Source organism: Tachyglossus aculeatus, chromosome 16 (assembly GCF_015852505.1).
Source record: "Tachyglossus aculeatus isolate mTacAcu1 chromosome 16, mTacAcu1.pri, whole genome shotgun sequence".
NCBI classification, from domain to species: Eukaryota; Metazoa; Chordata; class Mammalia; order Monotremata; family Tachyglossidae; genus Tachyglossus; species Tachyglossus aculeatus.
The window spans coordinates 10,371,437-10,389,488 of NC_052081.1; the positions used below are offsets into that span (position 1 = coordinate 10,371,437).

Sequence of the window (18,052 nt, forward strand, 5' to 3'; positions counted from 1 at the left end):
TGAGACATACCTTGTTCCTTTGAATAGAGAAAATCCAGAAATATATTGCGGCTTTTTTTGCTTTTATGAGTTCCCACTGAAGCTGTTTGTTCTCTGTAGCAACGACATTTTTGACTTGGACTGTTGAATTCGAGGTATGCTAATAGTCAAGCTTTTCCACAGAGCTTAATTGAATTAGAATAACCCACCAATATCACTTTATTAGTATAGTTGAGTTCCAGGTTTTTTTTTTAATTCCAGCAGAGAAGTATTGTGACAGTAATGTCTGGCACATGCAGAAATGCAGCAACTAGCTACAGCTGAACTAGATTGTGTATTCAATGCTCTTGGTCAGTTCTTTCTCTCTTTCTCTCTCTCTCTCTCTCTCCCCACTCCTCCCTCCCTCCCTCCCTCGCAAATGCACATATGGCGTCACTGAAAAGTTGTGGGAGACTAGAAAAATTTCTTCCAGATTTTCCTTAACAGCCTTTTAAAAAAGTCAGGGGAGGAGGAAGCAGTAAGTAGGAGCTTGAAAACTAACAAGGAGAGATTGTATGCAGGTTGAAAGAAGGGCACCATCTGGAAACACTGCAATAGTTCAATGGGCAGAAACAAAGCAAACACTTGATTTCACTGGCTAAAAGCTTCTTTTTATTTTTTTAGGGCGGGGGTTCATTTACAGGAAAGATTATCTAATTTTCATGAATTTTACTTTTTATTACAGAAGATGAGGCAGGTTTTGGCAGAAGTCAGCCGTAGAGAATGAACTGTTTATAGCCTAGAAGAATTTTTAATACTGTATTTGAAATTCATTCCGTAGGAAGTAGAGTGACATAGCACTCACTCAGTTGTATTTATTGGGAGCTTATTGTATCCAGAGCACTGTACTAGGCATTTGGGAGAGTACTGTATATGTATTAGAATATTCCTAGCTGTTGGACCTGGATACCAAAATAAGCTGGTAGATATATTTGGATTTTACTTTCAGAAACCCAATAGTGAGTTGAGCATGAAAACTGGTATTTGTTTCACCAGACACCAGGGAATGTGTCTGTTATATTGTTGTGTTGTACCCTTCCAAGTGCTTAGTACAGTGCCCTGCAAATGGTAAGTGCTCAATAAATAAGATCGATTGATTGATTGCTGACTCTGGGAACCCAAGACTTGATTGTGGTCCTGGCTCTACAAGGAGGAAGGGTAATAATAATAATGATGGCATTTATTAAGTGCTTACTGTGTGCAAAGCACTGTTCTAAGCGCTGGGGAGGCTACAAGGTGATCAGGTTGTCCCACAGGGGGCTCACAGTCAATCCCCATTTCACAGATGAGTCAGCTGAGGCACAGAGAAGTTAAGTGACTTGCCCAAAGTTACACAGCTAACAGTTGGTGGAGCCGGGATTTGAAATGATGGCCACTGACTCCAAAGCCCGTGCTCTTTCCACTGAGCCATGCTGCTTCTCTGCTGGGGTTAGGCCATCACTAGCTTCTGGCTAAAGAACCAACCACCTGGATTGTTCCATTATGGTGGAGAGGCTCACATGGATTCTGGAGAACTACCTGGTTAATGTAGGCAACAAAGGCCACAGCCGCCCTCAAAGCAAATTGCCTGCCAGGTTGTGATGCTTTGGCACAGCATCAGCACTATGCTGTGAATTTTTTTTTAATGCTAAATGGTTCCTATATGCACAAAACCTTTGCATAACCATCTCAGTGTGCTCTGCCCTCTGCCCACTTAATCATTTGTTGCATTGGTTGTTCTAGCAGGAACACAAGTGGCAGGGATGAGAAAATGCATATAGCATCGTCAAAACCACTAGCACTATATAATCAGTTCCTCAGGCAGGTTCTCCGTCGTGAAGTCTCATGACTGAGGCTTGTCCCTTCTTCCTGACAAGGATTCCATTTCATTGTCATCACCACCAGAGGATTTCTTTAAATTTACCCACCGTAGGTTATCCAAAAACACTCTTTTTTAAAATCCTCTTGAATGTTCTTGAGCATCATGAAAGTGATGCAAGGGTTCATCCTGTTTTGAAGGGTCACAGCTCAAGGTTTATTTTCGGCCTTGGATTAAACTACCAACTTTTGGCTAGAGTGTGGTATTTTTATGAGCGATTCCTTATGTAGGGAGGGGTTTGGGCAAGGGGAGCAGCGTGGTCTAGTGGATAGATCATGAAGCTGGGAATCAAAAGGACCTGGGTCTAATACTGGCTCCTCCACTTGTTTGCTCTGTGACCTTGGGCAAGTCACTTAAGTCTCTGTGCCTCAGTTACCTCATCTATAAAATGGGGGTTAAGATTCTGAGCCTCATATGGGACAACTTGATTAGCTTTTATCTACCCCAGTACTTAGTGCAATGCATGGCATGTAGTAAGCACTTAACAAATACCATTAAAAAAAGTCATATGAGGAAGCTGTTCTCCAGCTGGCCAATGAAAGTAGTGAATTGGGGGGGCAATTTGATCTTTGTAATATGTTTTATTACTATGCCTCTAGCAAATTTAGTGTTAGTGATGGTGAAGAAAAGGTCACAGTCACATGCAGTTTAATAAAAAATAAATTGCCAGTCACTCCTCCAGTTTCAAAGAAAAGATAGTTGGCCCTCAAAATAAATGAATCGCCTATTTGAAGGTAGAGATTTCCAGGCAGATAGTTTAAATTGTATTTGGAATTATGAGACTTATTTTCCCTAGGGCAAATGACTTCTATCTTCTACCTACTTAATCTCTCCCATGGTTACTATAAAAGAAGTTTTTCCTCACTCCAACACTAAACCTTAAAAAATTGTAAATGGATTATTTTTCATTTCTTACAAATTTATGCTTCAGAGGGTCAGGAATGGTTTTAACAGGTTAAAATTTTAAGATTGCAAACTAGGGCAATATGTTCAAAACACTATGTGGAAGGAATTGTTTAAAAATTGCTCTCCCCCCCAAAACAAATTTTATGCCCATTTTATTTTTCCTTTGATATCATTACCAAAGAATCCATTCATTGTAATCTTTTATTTTTTAGGTATCTATCTGTCTGATTTGACATATATTGACTCAGCATATCCATCTACTGGCAGCATCTTGGAAAGCGAACAAAGATCAAATTTAATGAACAACATCCTTCGAATAATTTCAGATTTACAGCAATCCTGTGAATATGGTAAGAGGTTGTTGGTTTAACTGCTTTATCTGTAAATAGTCCCTTACCGTCTCATCATCAAGTAATCAGAACAAGTTTGTACATTTTTCTTTTATCGGATCATATGTTATAAGCTTGTTGTGGGCAGGGAATGTGTCTACCTACTCTGCTGTATTGCACTCTCCCGAGCGCTTAGTATGTGCTCAGCACACAGTAAGCCCTCAGTAAATAATGATTGATTGATTATGAACTACTTGTTCTGCTTCATGTCTTTGTTTTAGGAACTTAGAGCCTGTTGAGAAACTTTTGTTCTGTGATTTAGAAACTTTTCAAGACTGCATATATCTGTATGGAGCAAATCTGGGTTCTAGTTGGAAAAAAATTCATGGCCCAGTAGACCACCCAGTTGATACTTGCTTGCAGAGATTGTTAGCAGGCCCATTAGTTGTTGTCAGAAAAAAGGTTGTGAAGCCTATTAGGGTGGCACAAAGCCTAATCTAACTGGGTTCAGTCAACTATCTGGGGTGGTTTCCCTCTCAAAATTGGGTCAGGGTTTTCAGGGGGTGGACAATGACACCAGGCCTGGGGCAGTGCTAAATTGAAAACCAGCCCAAAGAGAAACAGAAGTGGCCCAGATCTCACTTCCATGCATGCACAGTGGTTTTGCATGTGTGCAGATGTCTCTGGATTCTTGGAATTGTAAATCCCAGTAACCAACCCTTTACCCCAGAAGGGGAATTCAAGTGTTTTTCCATTTAACTCAAATTGGTCAGGACTCCATGCCCCGTGGATTCAGCATCACCCAGTAGAAAAAGCATGGGACTGGGTGTCAGGAGACCTGGGGTTTTGGTCCCAACTCTTCTATTTGTCTGCATCGTGTCCTTGAGCAAGTCCCTTAACTTCTCCGGGCTTCAATTTCCTCCTCTATAAAATGGAGATAAATTTCCTGTGCTATCTCTCTCTTACACTGTGAGCCCCAAATGGAGAAAGGACTGTTTCTGAACTTATTGTTCTGTATTCTCCCTGGAACATCAACACAGACTAATTTATAATTAACCGTCATTACTATTCCCTTGAGTCAAGAGAAGCATACTGGTGATTGCTGATCTGTGACAGACTCTAGGCTCCTGTGTACATTCCACAGTCGACCAGCCTAATCTCAGGAAAGTACCCAGAGATCCCTTCCCCAGGGCAGCATCAGCACCCAAGGACAAAGCCATCGTAGTGGAAATGTGAAAAAGCCAACCCAGAAAAGGTACTGAAGCAAATGAACAGGCCACATGGTTCCTGGGTTCCTTAAGGGAATATAGCTGTGCCCTCTGGGTTGCAAAATGCTTTTTTGCGGGGGGGGTCTACCCAATTCAGTTTCCAATACCATTAGAGTCTTTCCCTGAACAAATTTAAGGCAAAATCAGAAAAACTCTTTAGGTGACCATGCTCCATACCTAGCCCTATTGTTTCAATGTTTCTTTTCTTCTTTACTGATTATACTATGAGCTCCTTTATGGCCTTTATTTCTTGAAAGGGTTTTGTAGCTTTAAAGACATTAAGATATTAGTCAGAGAACAATTCAAACAAAACCCATACTTAGAATACAGGGAAAAGAAATAAACTAGCCTAGAGAAGGTTTCACAGGTAAAATTATGTTTACTCAAGCAGACCATTTGTTATTCTGAAACTTAGACCATATATACTCATACAATTTCCCCACTTTGGGCGTAGTTTTTAGAACATTAATGATGACATTTATTAAATGCTTACTGTGTGCAAAGCACTGTTCTAAGTGCTGGAGAGGTTACAAGGTCATCAGATTGTCCCACGGGGGGCTCACAGTCTTCACCCCCATCTTACAGATGAGGTAACTGAGGCCCAGAAAAGTTAAGTGACTTGCCCAGGTCTAGCAGTAAGGAAAGGAAGGGAGAAGGGGAGAAGGAAGAGGAAGTTGAGGGTACTTGACTGTGTCATTTACTTATATAATACTATTCCAGATGCTGCATACAATAAGCACAAAAATGAAATAGCATCTCCTTCTGTGTGTTCAGGTTTTCACCCTTCTTCCTTTCATTCCATGGTAGTGTTAATTAGTTTTTGCTGCTATCCTGTTCTCACACTTCTGCTGCTCCTCCTTACACCGGATAGCTAGCTATCACTAGCAATACAAGCGAAATAAAAAATAATGTTTTGTGGGCAATTATCCTGGGAGAAGATTATGCACAAATACAGTATTCCCTGAAAACTCTATTCTTATTCCCAATTAAACAGAAGGTGAAGCTAAAAAGCTCAGGTACAATTTAAACTTGGAAAATTCAGCACACCACTTCTTGAATAGATGTTTTGTGGGGTTAGTTATCCAGACGTGCTTAGATCCCAGCTCATATAGTCTGCTTTAAATTTTAAACACACAAATTTTCCGTGTTTTGAAGTAAGATTATAAAATATGTAGGTACTAACAGATAGAAATACCTCAAGCTGCATTTAGAAGTGAATATCCATTGTGGTCGACGGTACACAGCAGCTGTGTTTTGCTCTTGTGCCCTGTGCCATCACCACCCCAAAGTCAACAGGCTGTTGCATTTTGTCTGATGAAATTTCCGTATTTTCTCCCAAGTGTAGATCCCAGTGAATTTCATTTGTGATAGTTTTAATCTGATTTTGTTCCTGGTTTTTTTATCTATTGTTTGCTTTTAACATTATTCTGGAGATACTTCAGTGAATGACTGAAAGTGTAGTAATTACTAATCTCCTCTTTCACTAGATATTCCCATGTTGCCTCATGTCCAAAAATATCTAAACTCCGTTCAGTACATAGAAGAGCTACAAAAGTTTGTGGAAGATGACAATTACAAGTAAGTGGCAAAGCACTATTTAACATTAAAAGGAATCTTTTCATAAAGTGCTTAAGATATTGAAACAGTCATTTATGTGAGTTTTCTTTTAATCTTTGGTAAAAATTAGTCCTGGAACTGGTCTCCATTTCTAAAAATGACTGGTGTTATATCAGTTTCTTGCTTTTACGTCTTATTGGCTGTTGTCATGGTAAGACTTGGACTTAGAATTAAAAATATCAGGGATGGAATGTGTTTAGGAAGTACCCTTTGAATCCATTTTGAATGTAGATTAATGAAATTGTCTTGCACCCAGAAGAAATGGTGCTAATCCTATGGAAGGGCTCATGTTATAATGCAACCAGTTCTATAAAGTGAGGTTGTTTTTGAAGAACTTTGTATAAAGGAAAACTCGCTTTATTGTATTTTCACCTTGACCAATGCCTTATGCACTTGGAGAACCATTTCTTTCAACATTACATCCCATTCTATCCAGATAGGCTTGCATTATTGGGAGAGCTTTCCCCAGTTTTGTAGGGCTGATGTATTTTCCTATCCCTTTACAGTGTAAGACTTGCTTTGCAAGTTTATTTTGTGTGTCTTGATCAAACTGAGGGAATGTCGAGCTTGCGGTTTTCAGAGTAATGGAATTAGGTACTTCATTTTGCCTTTCTCTAAATTATTGGAAGGTTCTATGTATCTTAGGAAATAAAGGATTTGGAATTTATTTGTGGCGGGGAGGGCTTAGGGGGTTCTTTAATTTGTTTGGGGGTTTTGGATTTTTTTGCGGTGGGGGGCGCGGTTGTCAGCTCAACTAAAATTTGGAATCACTTTCTTTTCCCCAACTTTGAAATCTCCATTCTCTCTCTCAGTGGTGATACATCATCATAATAACTTCCAGGAAAAGAGCTTACTACTCTTGAGACTTCTCATTTTCTCTGAGTTTTATTTGCCTTGCAGCTACTCTGTTGCAGTAACTAGAAAAAGTTTAACTTTATGCATTTTTTAAATTGCTCCCAAGTTTTCAAATAAAACCTGGCCTCAAAAAGGATGTGCTTTCCTTAACAGCAGGGTTCATTTAAAAATGCTTAGTTCATCAAAATGTGCAGACTGGCTTATTTCACAATATCAATGGAATTTATATGAAAAGTTTGTGTGTTTTTTTTATTCCTCTCTCTGCACTGGGTTCATATGATCTTGATTATCAGCCTCTCTTCTCAACTTTCAGGTAGTATTTTTGAAGAATACTGTGAAACCGTGAACTATATAACAAATATTTTGGTCTCTAAAAGATAGGGGAACAACACATTTTCTCTTTCTGGCTTTTGAAGATTTTTTTCCCCTCTCTTTTCATATGGTTCTTTTGCTTGGGAGAATTTTTAATGACAAGACGTCAGGTAGCCGTGAATAAAGGGAGCAAATCAGGGCAACGCAGAAAGGACTGGGAAAAGAGAAAATGAGGACTTATTCATGGAAGGTCTCTTGGAGGAGAAGTGCCTTCAATAAGCCTTTGAAGGTGGAGAAGAGTAATTGTCTGTCAGTTATGAAGAGGGAGAGCGTTCCAGGCTAGAGCAGAATGCGGGCTAGAGGTTGGGGGTGAGATAGACGAGGTGGAGGTTCAGCATTAGAGGGGCAAAGTATGCGAGCTGGGTTGTAATAAGAGAGCAGTGAGGTGTGGTAGAAAGGGGCAACATGATTGAATGTGCTGTAAGGCCAGTGGTAAGGAGTTTCTTTTTGATGTGGACGTTCTTGAGGAGTGGGGAAAGATGGACTGAATGTTTTTGTAGAAAAATGATCCGGGCAGCAGAGTGAAGTATGGACTGGAGTGGGGAGAGACAGGTGGCAGAGAGGTCAGCAAAGAGACCGGTACAATAATCAAAACGGGATAGGATAATTGCTTGGATTAAGGTGGTAGCAGTTTGAATGGAGAGGAAAGAGAGAATTTTAGCGATATTATGAAGGTAGAACCGTCAGGACTTGATTGAATAAGTGGGTTGAATGAGAGAGCATAGTCAAGGATAACGCCAAGGTTACAGCCTTGTGAGACAGGAAGATGGTGGTGCTTTCTGCAGTGAAAGGAAAATCTGGGGAGGACAGGGTTTGGGTGGGAAGATATAGAGTTCTGTTTTGGACATGTTAAGCTTGAGGTGACTGGAGGACATGTAAGTAGAGATGTCTTGAATGCAGGAGGAAATGAGAGACTGTAGAGGAGATCATGGATGGGGATGTGGCTTTGGGAATCACCTGCATAGAGAAGATAAAGTCATGTGAGCGAATGAGTTGTCCAAGGAGTGCATATAGATGGAGAATAGAAGGAGACCAGAACTGAACCTTGAGGGACCCCCACAGTTAGGGGGTAGGAGACTGAGAGGAGCCCATGAAAGAGACTGCAAACCAGCAGCCAGAGAGATAGGAGAACAAAGGGAGGACAGTGTCAGTGAAACCAAGGTTGGATAATGTTTCCACAAGGGGGAAGTTGACAGTGTGCAGGCAGCTGAGAGGCTGAGGAGGATTAGAATGGAGTAGAAGCTGTTGGATTTGGCAAGAAAGAGATCATTCATGACCTTTGGGAGGGCTGTTTTTGTGGAACGAAGGGGATGGAAGCCAGGTTGGTGTGGGTCAAAGAGAAATGGAGGAGAAGAACTTGAGACACTGGATGTAAACAACTCGCTCAAGGAGTTTGGAGAGGATTGGTAGGATGGAGATAGGGCGATAACTGGAGGGCCATGGGGTCAGGCAGGGTTTTTTTTTTTTAGGATAGGAGAGACACTGGCATATTTAAAAACAGTGGGGAAGGAGCCATTGCAGAGTGAAAGTTTGAAGATGGCGGTCAGGGAGGAAAGAAGGGAGGGGGCAAGTGCTTTGAAGTGTGAAGGGATGGGGTTTGGATGTACAGTTGGAGGGGGTGGATTTTGAGAGAAGGTAGGAAATCTCTTGAGATACTGCTGGGAAAAGATGAGAGAGTTGAAGAAGGGGGAGGAGGGTTGATTAGTCTGAGGTCAATTTTTATAACAACATTCACTGTCAAATTTTTGGAGTTCCATTCTTAATCACTAAATACAAGTACTGAATACTAAAAATGTCTTTCAGAGTTAACTTAAATGTGCTAGATTTCTATCTTTGCACACAAGTGAAAACTATCATGAAAATATCAAAACCTTGGGGGGAAAAGTAAGAAAGAACTAATGCTTAAATCAGATGAACAAATACATTTGTATAGTCTTTTTATTTTTCCAGAATATATTCAAATCAATTATCTCACCAACTGTAAATTTGTGGGGCTCCACGTTTTAAAAAGGTGTGAAGAGGACAGTTTTAATGGTCAGAATTGAAGAAATATGAGCAGATGTTTTGGACCTGGAACAGAGCTATAAAATTACTCAGAAGAGGAAAATGTACTTAGCTTTAATTTTCAGATTTGGCTAAAGAAACTTTTTTAAGTTGAAAATCATAAGGGCTAATGGAAACCAAATTTCAGTAATTACTAATTGATGTAGCCTTCATTTCCTAAGAGCATTTGCAGTTATGTAGAGCACAGGAAATGTATTTTTATTGAGAACAGTAGAATCTCATGTTCATTGGATATTACTTGTGGGCACAACTTTTCCCTTTCTAAAAAAAGACATAGAAAATCTAAATAATGGGAAATCAATCATTGATATTTCTTGAGTGCTTCCTGTGTATAGAGCATTGTGTTAAGCCCTTTGGAAAGTGCAGTACAATTGAGTTGGTAGATGTTATTCCTGTCCACAGGAGCGAACAGTCTAGAGGGGGAGACTAACATTAAAATAAATTATCGATTGGTGAATGGCTGGGCAGTAAAGTGACATATGGACAGGGGGGTAAGTGAGGAGATTGATAAAGTAGTACTCAAGGAGGGATACAAGTGCTTTTTTATATTTTTATATTTTATTAATGGTACTGAGGGATATGTGCTTTTTTATATTTTATATTTTATTAATAGTACTTAAGCACTTAGGATGTGCTAGGCACTGAACTAGGTACTGGGGTAGATAAAAGATAATCAGGTTGGACACAGTCCATGTCCCACATGGGGCTTACAGTGGAAGTCAGAGAGAGGAGGATTTAATCCCTATTTTGCAGATGAGGTTACTGAGAGAAGTAAAGTAATCTTCCCAAAGTTAGACAGCAGATAAGTGGAGGAGCTGGAATTAGAAGCCAGGTCATCTGACTCCCAGTCCCATGTGGTTTCCATTAAGTAATGCTGCTTCTATTGGATCAGCGTGGTTGCACTTTGGATGCAGAGGTAGGGATGGGTGTTGTGAGGGTAGAACTGACAGGATTTAATGCTAGCTTGAGTATCTGGGGTGAGTGAGAGAGATGAGGTAAGGACAATGCCAAGGTTCTGAGCTGATGAGACAGGGAGGGTGGTGGTGGTGTCTACAGTGATGGGGAGGATAGGGTTTTGGAAGGAAGATGAGGAGTTCTGTTTTGGACCTGTTAAGTTTGAGGTGCTGGTGGAATATTCAGGCAGAAATGTCCTGAAAGCAGGAGGAAATGTAAGACTGCAGAGAAGGAGAGAAGTCAGGGCTGGTGAGGTAGATTTGAAATGAATTACCCTTGGTATCCAGTTTAGCAGAAAGGACTCCAAGGGTTATGGATGAACATGTGCCAGCAATGCAGCGGCTGTTATAAAAGTAAATCTGATTCTAATTTAAGTAGTGATCGATAAGTAGTTGATGGTGATAAATCATGCTGGAAATGTAAGTTAATCCTTTTAAAATTTTGAAGGGAGCCAAAATAACGTCCACCAGGCACATCTGGCCCAACAGACTTTGCTCAGTCCCCTTTTGTGGGGAGCGGGATGGGAAGGTAATTAACTGTGCAACATTGACTTACTAAATTGCCTCTTATAGAATTTTCCATAGGAAGTTGAACAGGTAAAAGTAGTAATAAGTTCACAAAATCTGTGAATATATTTGTGGCTAAGAGATGTTTAGTAAACAAACCCTTGATGAATGATTTTTTAAGGGAAACGTAAGATGGGTGACTCAAGGGTCTAAATAGATTGTTGGCTGGTAGGTCTTGGAAGGAAAAACTAGAATATCTAGTTTAAAAAAACTAGAATATTAAAGAGTGGTTGAAGTGAAAAGGCAGGTGAGAGGAGATGGGGGTTCCCTGTTCCTCTAAGTACTCTTTTAGATTTACTGATGGTTCAGTGGAAAAAGTACCATTCTGGGAATCAGGAGACCTGGGTCCTATCAGTAGCTCACTAATGCAGGTGGAGACTACATATGCACTTCACAGTGTGCTGCACCCCGATCCATTTACTACATTCTGTGACTGGTAGGGCTGAGAGAGTACAAGTGGCACTGTGCCAACCAGTGGCCCTATAATCAATTCTTATATGGGGATTGAGACTTTGAGCTCCATGTTTGACAGGGACTGTAACCAACCTGCTTTGCTTGTACCCACCCCAGTACTTTGTACAGTACCTGGCACATAGTAAGTGCTTAACAAATACCACAATTATTAGTACTATTAATATTATTATTAAGTTCTCAAACCTGAAGTCTCAGGACTGAGGCATATTCATCATTCCAAGTGGGAGACTCCATCAGTATCATCCAGTACTCTTTGGAGAGGATGTTAAGCTGAATACACCACTGGCCAGAAGCAGTGTGACATCTGCCGGCTTGTACTTCCCAAGTGCTTAGTACAGTGCTCTGCACACAGTAAGCGCTCAATAAATACGATTGATTGATTGATTTCTCACATTCTTGAGAGACAGCACAGGCATTCAGCATCCCTTTTCCCTATAAATAAGTAGAAATGATCACCTCACTCCGTACCCCAACCAATCGAGTCATGTCTTTATTAGAACCATCTGTAGTCCATCCCAGTTCAGTGGTTCCCAGATCTACATGGAGAAATTCTCCAGACTCCCCCAGGAACTTGTTCCTGAGTCAAATATTCCATATTGGAATGAAGAACATCCATTTTGCTATGTAGGTAGGTAGTGACATTTAGTGAGGTTATGGTGTAGCATGTTTTGCCAACCAAAAGATTTCCCCCCAAAATGTGGGCAAGGAATAAGTCTCTCAACTCTGTTATATTTTACTTTCACAGTTCTCTGCATGCAGTAAGCGCTCAGTAAATATGTTTGATGGATTTTGAATTGTACTCTCTCAAATGCTTAGTATGGTGCTTTGTGCACAGTAAGCAAGCACTCAATAAATACCATTGATTGAGCCATCCATCCCTTCCTAGTCAAAATACCACAGTCATACTTGGCGGCAATTAATAATGCTGTAAGTATAAAATGACAATTCAGGATTGGGCAAGGAGAAAAGGTGGATAACACCAGTAACTAATGAGCATTCCTATTCCCATTCCTACTTAGCACCTTAGTGTGACAGCAGTATTTCCACTTTGCTGAGTTTATCTCTCTTTTTAAACTACCTTTTTGGCTCTCCCCTCCTGTTTTTTGATCTCCACTCCATTTTTTCCCCTTAGGTATTCTTCACTAGGATGAGTTTTAAACCTAGCGAAATAAGTGGATTCCTGGGTGTACTTAACTTTCTATAAGCACAAATTCTTAAAGGACATTTTAGTCTGTGCTTTCCTTTGTGGTTCATGATGAATCATTTTGTGTGTCTGTCTTTGATTCTTTTTTTAATTTCAGACTTTCATTAAAGATAGAGCCAGGGACCAGTACACCACGTTCTGCTGCTTCCAGGGAAGATTTAGTAGGTAAATATTCAATTTCATTCATTCTTCCTGTCAAATAATGAAATCAAGAATCTGATGCTCCTAATAAAATAAATTGTTTATACCAAAATGTGTAAATGCTTAGAAAAATTTATAGCAGGTACTGATAAATCACATTTAGAATAGGAAGCTGAAATCTTTTATGTGGTGCTTTATTTTAGTTTTTTACTAGTCTGTTATGTTTTCACTTTGTGTTTTGGCTAGAACCTTGGTAAAGAAGTAGGCAGTGTTGATCTGACAACTTGAGCCTGTTTACAGCACACCACTGTGTCAGGAGAAACACTCTGTGGATAGCATTGGAGTGGGTTAGTACTACCAAGTGACTTTTCCTTAACATGGGCTTTTGTAAGAGCACAGTTCCTGCGCTGTAGAAGCACTAAATGGCCACGAGTTTCTAGATGGCATTTATTTCAAATGTATTGGCTTCCAAAAATAAAAAAATAAAAATTATTCCATATTCTACCTGGTAGATTTTGTATTTAAATAACTGTTCAAGTGTAAAAAGTTTCCAGTTAATTTCCTTAGAGCTAGTCAGGTCTTTTTCTTGCTTCCCAGGTCATTCAAAGTACCAAAAGCAATTTTTGTCAAACACTAAAAAACCATGTCTAGGGATGAAGGCTCTCAAGGAGTCATACAGGTCAATGAATGGTAATTATGCTAGTACCAAACTAATCACTTGGGAGAGTAAAATAGTAGATATCCTCCCCCCCACCATCCCCAGTGAGTTTACAGTCTAGTGGCATTTCAGCCCCTGATGTAGTGTTTTGGGTGAAAGTTAGATTAAAAATAGGGAATAGAATGGAAATGCATATTTGCTATTCAGCAATCCCTGCTTATAATGTTCTTCCAGCACTCTTTTGGGTAGCAATATTTGACCTATATGTTTTTATTACACCTCTCTTTCCATTCCAAGTAATGCTGCAAAAATGAAAATCCAGCTAGGCTTAAATGCTAACTTTCTCTCTTTGAAGTAGTTTGATTTAATGGAGTTATCATAGCCCATTTCAATTTAGTATAGATGATATGCCTAGTACCATTATTATATTTCTAGTCTCTTAGGGCAAAGTGTCTTTTACTGAATAGGATAAAAAAAGACAGCCCTGAAAGGTAAGTATTGTATTTATATATGTACACATGAAAATTGAATTCAAAATATATTATTATTGATTTGTATTTACATTGTGATCTTATAACTATAGTGTGATTTTTATAACTTTTAGAACATATCCATGTGGCTCAGATTTTTCAGATATTGGGATTACATTATTTCCTATGGGAAATTATACTTAGTTTACTAGTCTAAATATGTATAACTCTACTTTGTGGACTAGTTGGCTTTTCTTCCTCCCCTCATTCAGTCATAGAAATTGAATCCAGATAGCCAAAGAGACCTACGATTACGATCCCATGCCTTCCAGTGTTACCATATGGTTGGGTGAAAATTAGAGAAGCCTAACACTTCTGCAGAGCATGGTCAATGTGGCGTTTGTTCCGTTGGAATGTATAACAGAATTCCCCTGAGGTACATGGGAACCAAACTTGACATGCTTTACTAGAGCCCAGTAAATTCAATACAATGGGCATCACTATATGCCTTTAAAAAAAAAGGTCATATCTTGGTGTTTGTGACCTTTAAATAATGAGCCCTGGCAGTTGTGCTTTTTTTTACCCCGACTCTAAAATGTTACGTTTCTTTTATCTCTAGGTCCTGAAGTAGGGGCGTCACCACAGAGTGGACGAAAAAGCATTGCAGCAGAAGGAGCCTTGCTACCCCAAACACCCCCATCACCTAGGAACCTGATACCACATGGCCACAGGAAATGCCATAGCCTGGGCTACAAGTCAGCAGTTTTTAAATTTCACATTTTAAAACTCCTTGCAGATTTAACTTATTTTCTTTGCATCTTAAGGGTTTTAGGTTTATTGCATGGGCACTAAAATTAATTTTTCTTTTCATAAAACTAGATGTTTCAAGGCAGCTGTTCGGCCTTAAAAATTGTTAGTTTTCTAGGTCTCAGTGTTGGGGTTAAAACTTTATAAAACTTGCAGAATATACTTGACCCTCCCCCTCTCTATTCTCAGAATGTTGAGATTGCTTGTCAAATATTTATAAAGCACAATGGTGCCAGTTCAGCCATTCTTTGCAGGATAGTCCTTGGGACTCTGAGGCCAAAGTTCACTTCCTCTCCACAGCTTTCCCCCTTGTCTCACACTTGCCCTTCTTTTCCCAGCATTACTGGGACTAATAACCTAGAACTGTGTGGCACATAGAAGTTAAGAATGAGGTCGGAGGTTACCGTTGAATAGAGGAAGCCCTTCCAACCCCATGTGATGGTTAGAGTGGGTACCCAGGTGGATTCCCCTGATGGCAATGTGCCTGAGGCAAACACTCTATGGATAAATGGTCCTGCTACAGAAGAAAGCCACTTTAACCTTCCAAATTTCAGTAGTATTTTTAAAAAATGACTTTGCTTGACAAATATGTTATTTGAATTTCATCAGTATCAGTGAACACCTGACTTATTGGCATTGTAGCAATACAGTGAAATATGGAATAAGTAGAAGTTTTTTTAGAGCCCATTAGATTGGGTAAGGAGGCGGTCATTGGTGACCTTGAAGAAAGCAGTTTCTGTGGAGTAGAGGGAGGAAGCCAGATTGAGTGGAGACAGTGGGTGTAAACAACCCGTTTGAGGCGTTTGGACAAGAGTGGTTGAAAGGTATTGGGGCAAAAGATGGATGTTGCAGTGGGGTCAACAAGGAGGGTCTTTTTAGGATAGGAGACACAGGGCTGTATTTGAAAGAAGAGGGGAAGGAGGCATCAGAGCCTGAGTGGTTGAAGATGGCAGTCAGGAATGATAATAATGATAATAATAATGGTATTTGTTAAGCACTCACCTGTGTGCCAGTCACTGTACTAAACACTGGAAGGAAAGGTTATGTGTTTTATTAAAGTAAGGAGGGATGGGATCTGGAGTTGCAGATAAAGGATGGGTAGATTAGAAAACCAGCAGATCTCCTCTTGAGAGACAGCTGAAGGGATGAGATTGTTATTCAAACAAACTGATCACATAAAATCATTCTTGCTAGTGTTAACTAACATTTTACTATGTTAAAATTAATTTGCATTAGTTCAAAATCTTAAGGCAAAAATCTTAAATCCTGGCAAAAATTTAAGTCTCAAACTGTAGAATTTTTGTAATCATTGTAAAACATGACTGGGCAGGGAAATACAATCCATAAAATCATCTTGCCTAATCTTATGTTTGCTCTGAAAATGAGTTTTCAAGAGGCTTCTTTCTCAGTAAAAATTCTGCTTGGCAATTTTGGACCTTCTACAGTTCTTGTGAACTTTTGCAAATTCCCTTCTATCTTCTAGCACAAAATTATTTTGATTGTATTACCTACCAAAAAGGAAAACACAGGTATATCACCCATTTATATAGACAGGCACTTCTGTTTTATGATTTTCCTGTGAACTTTAGTAGTTAATTCTTAGACTGGTGTTAATATGAGTTGTATACCACTTAGTGTTTTGGGTCAGCAGGTGCAGAGATAACTGAGAAACAAAATTACTAAGGCAATAAACTACAACCACTAAAATCATTCTCTTTCCAGTTTTATTCACAAAATGAACACAGCAGAATTTAAAAGTGCAACATTCCCTAATGCGGGACCAAGACATCTATTGGATGACAGTGTCATGGAGCCCCACGCACCGTCCCGGGGGCAGGCTGAGAGCTCAACTCTTTCCAGTGGAATATCAATAGGTAAGAAAGCGCTGTTCATTTTTGAAATCCTCATAGATGGTTTCCTTCAGCATTTTCTTTCAGTGGTTGGTTGAGAAATAAGTTTGGCAGTACTAAGGCAGATAATAGAAACAACAAATTGAGAGCCTGGTATACAGCCCAGTAAGATTTTTACCATTAAAAGCTGCCTTGCCAGGGCCATTCACCACAAATGAAAGGGCCTAAGACGGTGGCTTTCTCACCTATTAGTTCTTTGGGGCTTATCTCTTTCCAGTTCTCACCTCTCCCCTAAAATGTGCACTCCACATTTCATCCCCACATTCACAATGAAAAGTTGGCACCTCTGATCTGATTGACTGTATCTGTACTCCTTGAGATAATGGACCCCTCCTGCCCCTGAAAAAAAGCCATTCTTAACTTTTGCTTGCTTAATGAAACTCCAGATTACAGACTTTATTGTTACAAACTGTGACATTACACTGAATTAGGAAAATGTTTATTTTCCTAAAATTCCTGCCACTGGAAAACTTGTTAAAGCCAACATTTTAGAACAAAAGGGCAGCAAAAACTATCCTTTTCAATAACTTTGTTTTTGTCCAGAATCCAATTTTTAAAGCTTGGGTTTTGCATAAAACCCACCAAAAAAATGTAATCCATTTTTTGCACTCAAATTGAAACCCTTCTGGAAGGATGTGTGCAGGCCCCTTAGGAAGTTAGTAGGGTTTTTTTAAACTAGTGAAATAAATGGGAAGAATTGGATGTATCCCTCCTGAAAATCTCTGTCTAGACTCAGCTTAAGCTTCAGTGCCCTGCAATCGTAGGATCATCATCCAAATTCAGGTGATAATGGTTTTTATGCCACCTTCCTAAACATAGCATTTAAGCTAGAATTTCGGGTAGAAAATTAAGTAGTTCTGGCTTTAAACAGAATAATAATTTTGTTTTTAGGTAGCAGTGATGGTTCAGAACTTAGTGAAGAAACTTCATGGCCTGCTTTTGAAAGGTAAGAGAAGTTACTTAATGCATCTTAAAATAACAAATTGGGGACCTAGGCAAAGCTTGTGCCCAGAACCCGGGAATATTCGGCTTAATCATTAAAAATTGAGATGCAAGTAAAACGTCAGTGTGCTGAATTTGAAAACCTCCTACGGCCCATCAAATTTTTCACCAGGACACAAAATTTTCCCTCTTCACAACTCACTATTAGACTGAGAATACAAGTTTCTGCTTAAAGTAAATAGACTATTAGATATTCACTAGTAGGTGTTCAGGGCTAAAATATCTATTTTTGGCTTGAATTTTCCAGATAATTTTCTAGAATAGAATTGGCAGGCACTTCCTCTTCAGCTATATATTTCCAAAACAAAATAATAGGAGGAGGAAGGCAAAATTAGTTGAATTCCTTTAGAATGTCTTTCACTGCTTAATTAGCGTCATAGAGCTGGATTGCATGGACCCCTGTAGTTATGGTATTAAGTACTTATAATATTTCAAATATTCCAAGTGGGAAGGACATAGATCAGACACAGTCCCTGTTCCATGTGAAGCAAAACATTCCTAATACAGTAGTTTGGACCTTATGATCGCATGCTCTTACAGGCTTCCCAATTAGCCCAGTAGTCTGACCAATTGACAGCT

The 18,052-nt window shown here is 39.5% G+C and overlaps 2 protein-coding genes across 3 annotated transcripts in view; one reads left to right on the forward strand and one right to left on the reverse strand.

Moving 5' to 3' along the window:
• Positions 1–331, reverse strand: part of ANGPTL1 (angiopoietin like 1) — a 29,380-nt gene extending 29,049 nt beyond the window's left edge. The window contains exon 1 of the mRNA XM_038757534.1: positions 11–331. The gene's annotated coding sequence lies outside the window, so the exon portion shown is untranslated. The remainder of the gene's footprint in view (positions 1–10) is intronic.
• RALGPS2 (Ral GEF with PH domain and SH3 binding motif 2) overlaps positions 1–18,052 on the forward strand; it is a 140,929-nt gene that overhangs the window by 100,798 nt on the left and 22,079 nt on the right. For both annotated transcript variants that reach the window (XM_038757532.1, XM_038757533.1), the window contains exons 9-14: positions 2,995–3,132; positions 5,867–5,957; positions 12,583–12,650; positions 14,374–14,509; positions 16,284–16,435; positions 17,363–17,417. In XM_038757532.1, the coding sequence (XP_038613460.1) occupies positions 2,995–3,132; positions 5,867–5,957; positions 12,583–12,650; positions 14,374–14,509; positions 16,284–16,435; positions 17,363–17,417 (640 nt within the window). The remainder of the gene's footprint in view (positions 1–2,994; positions 3,133–5,866; positions 5,958–12,582; positions 12,651–14,373; positions 14,510–16,283; positions 16,436–17,362; positions 17,418–18,052) is intronic.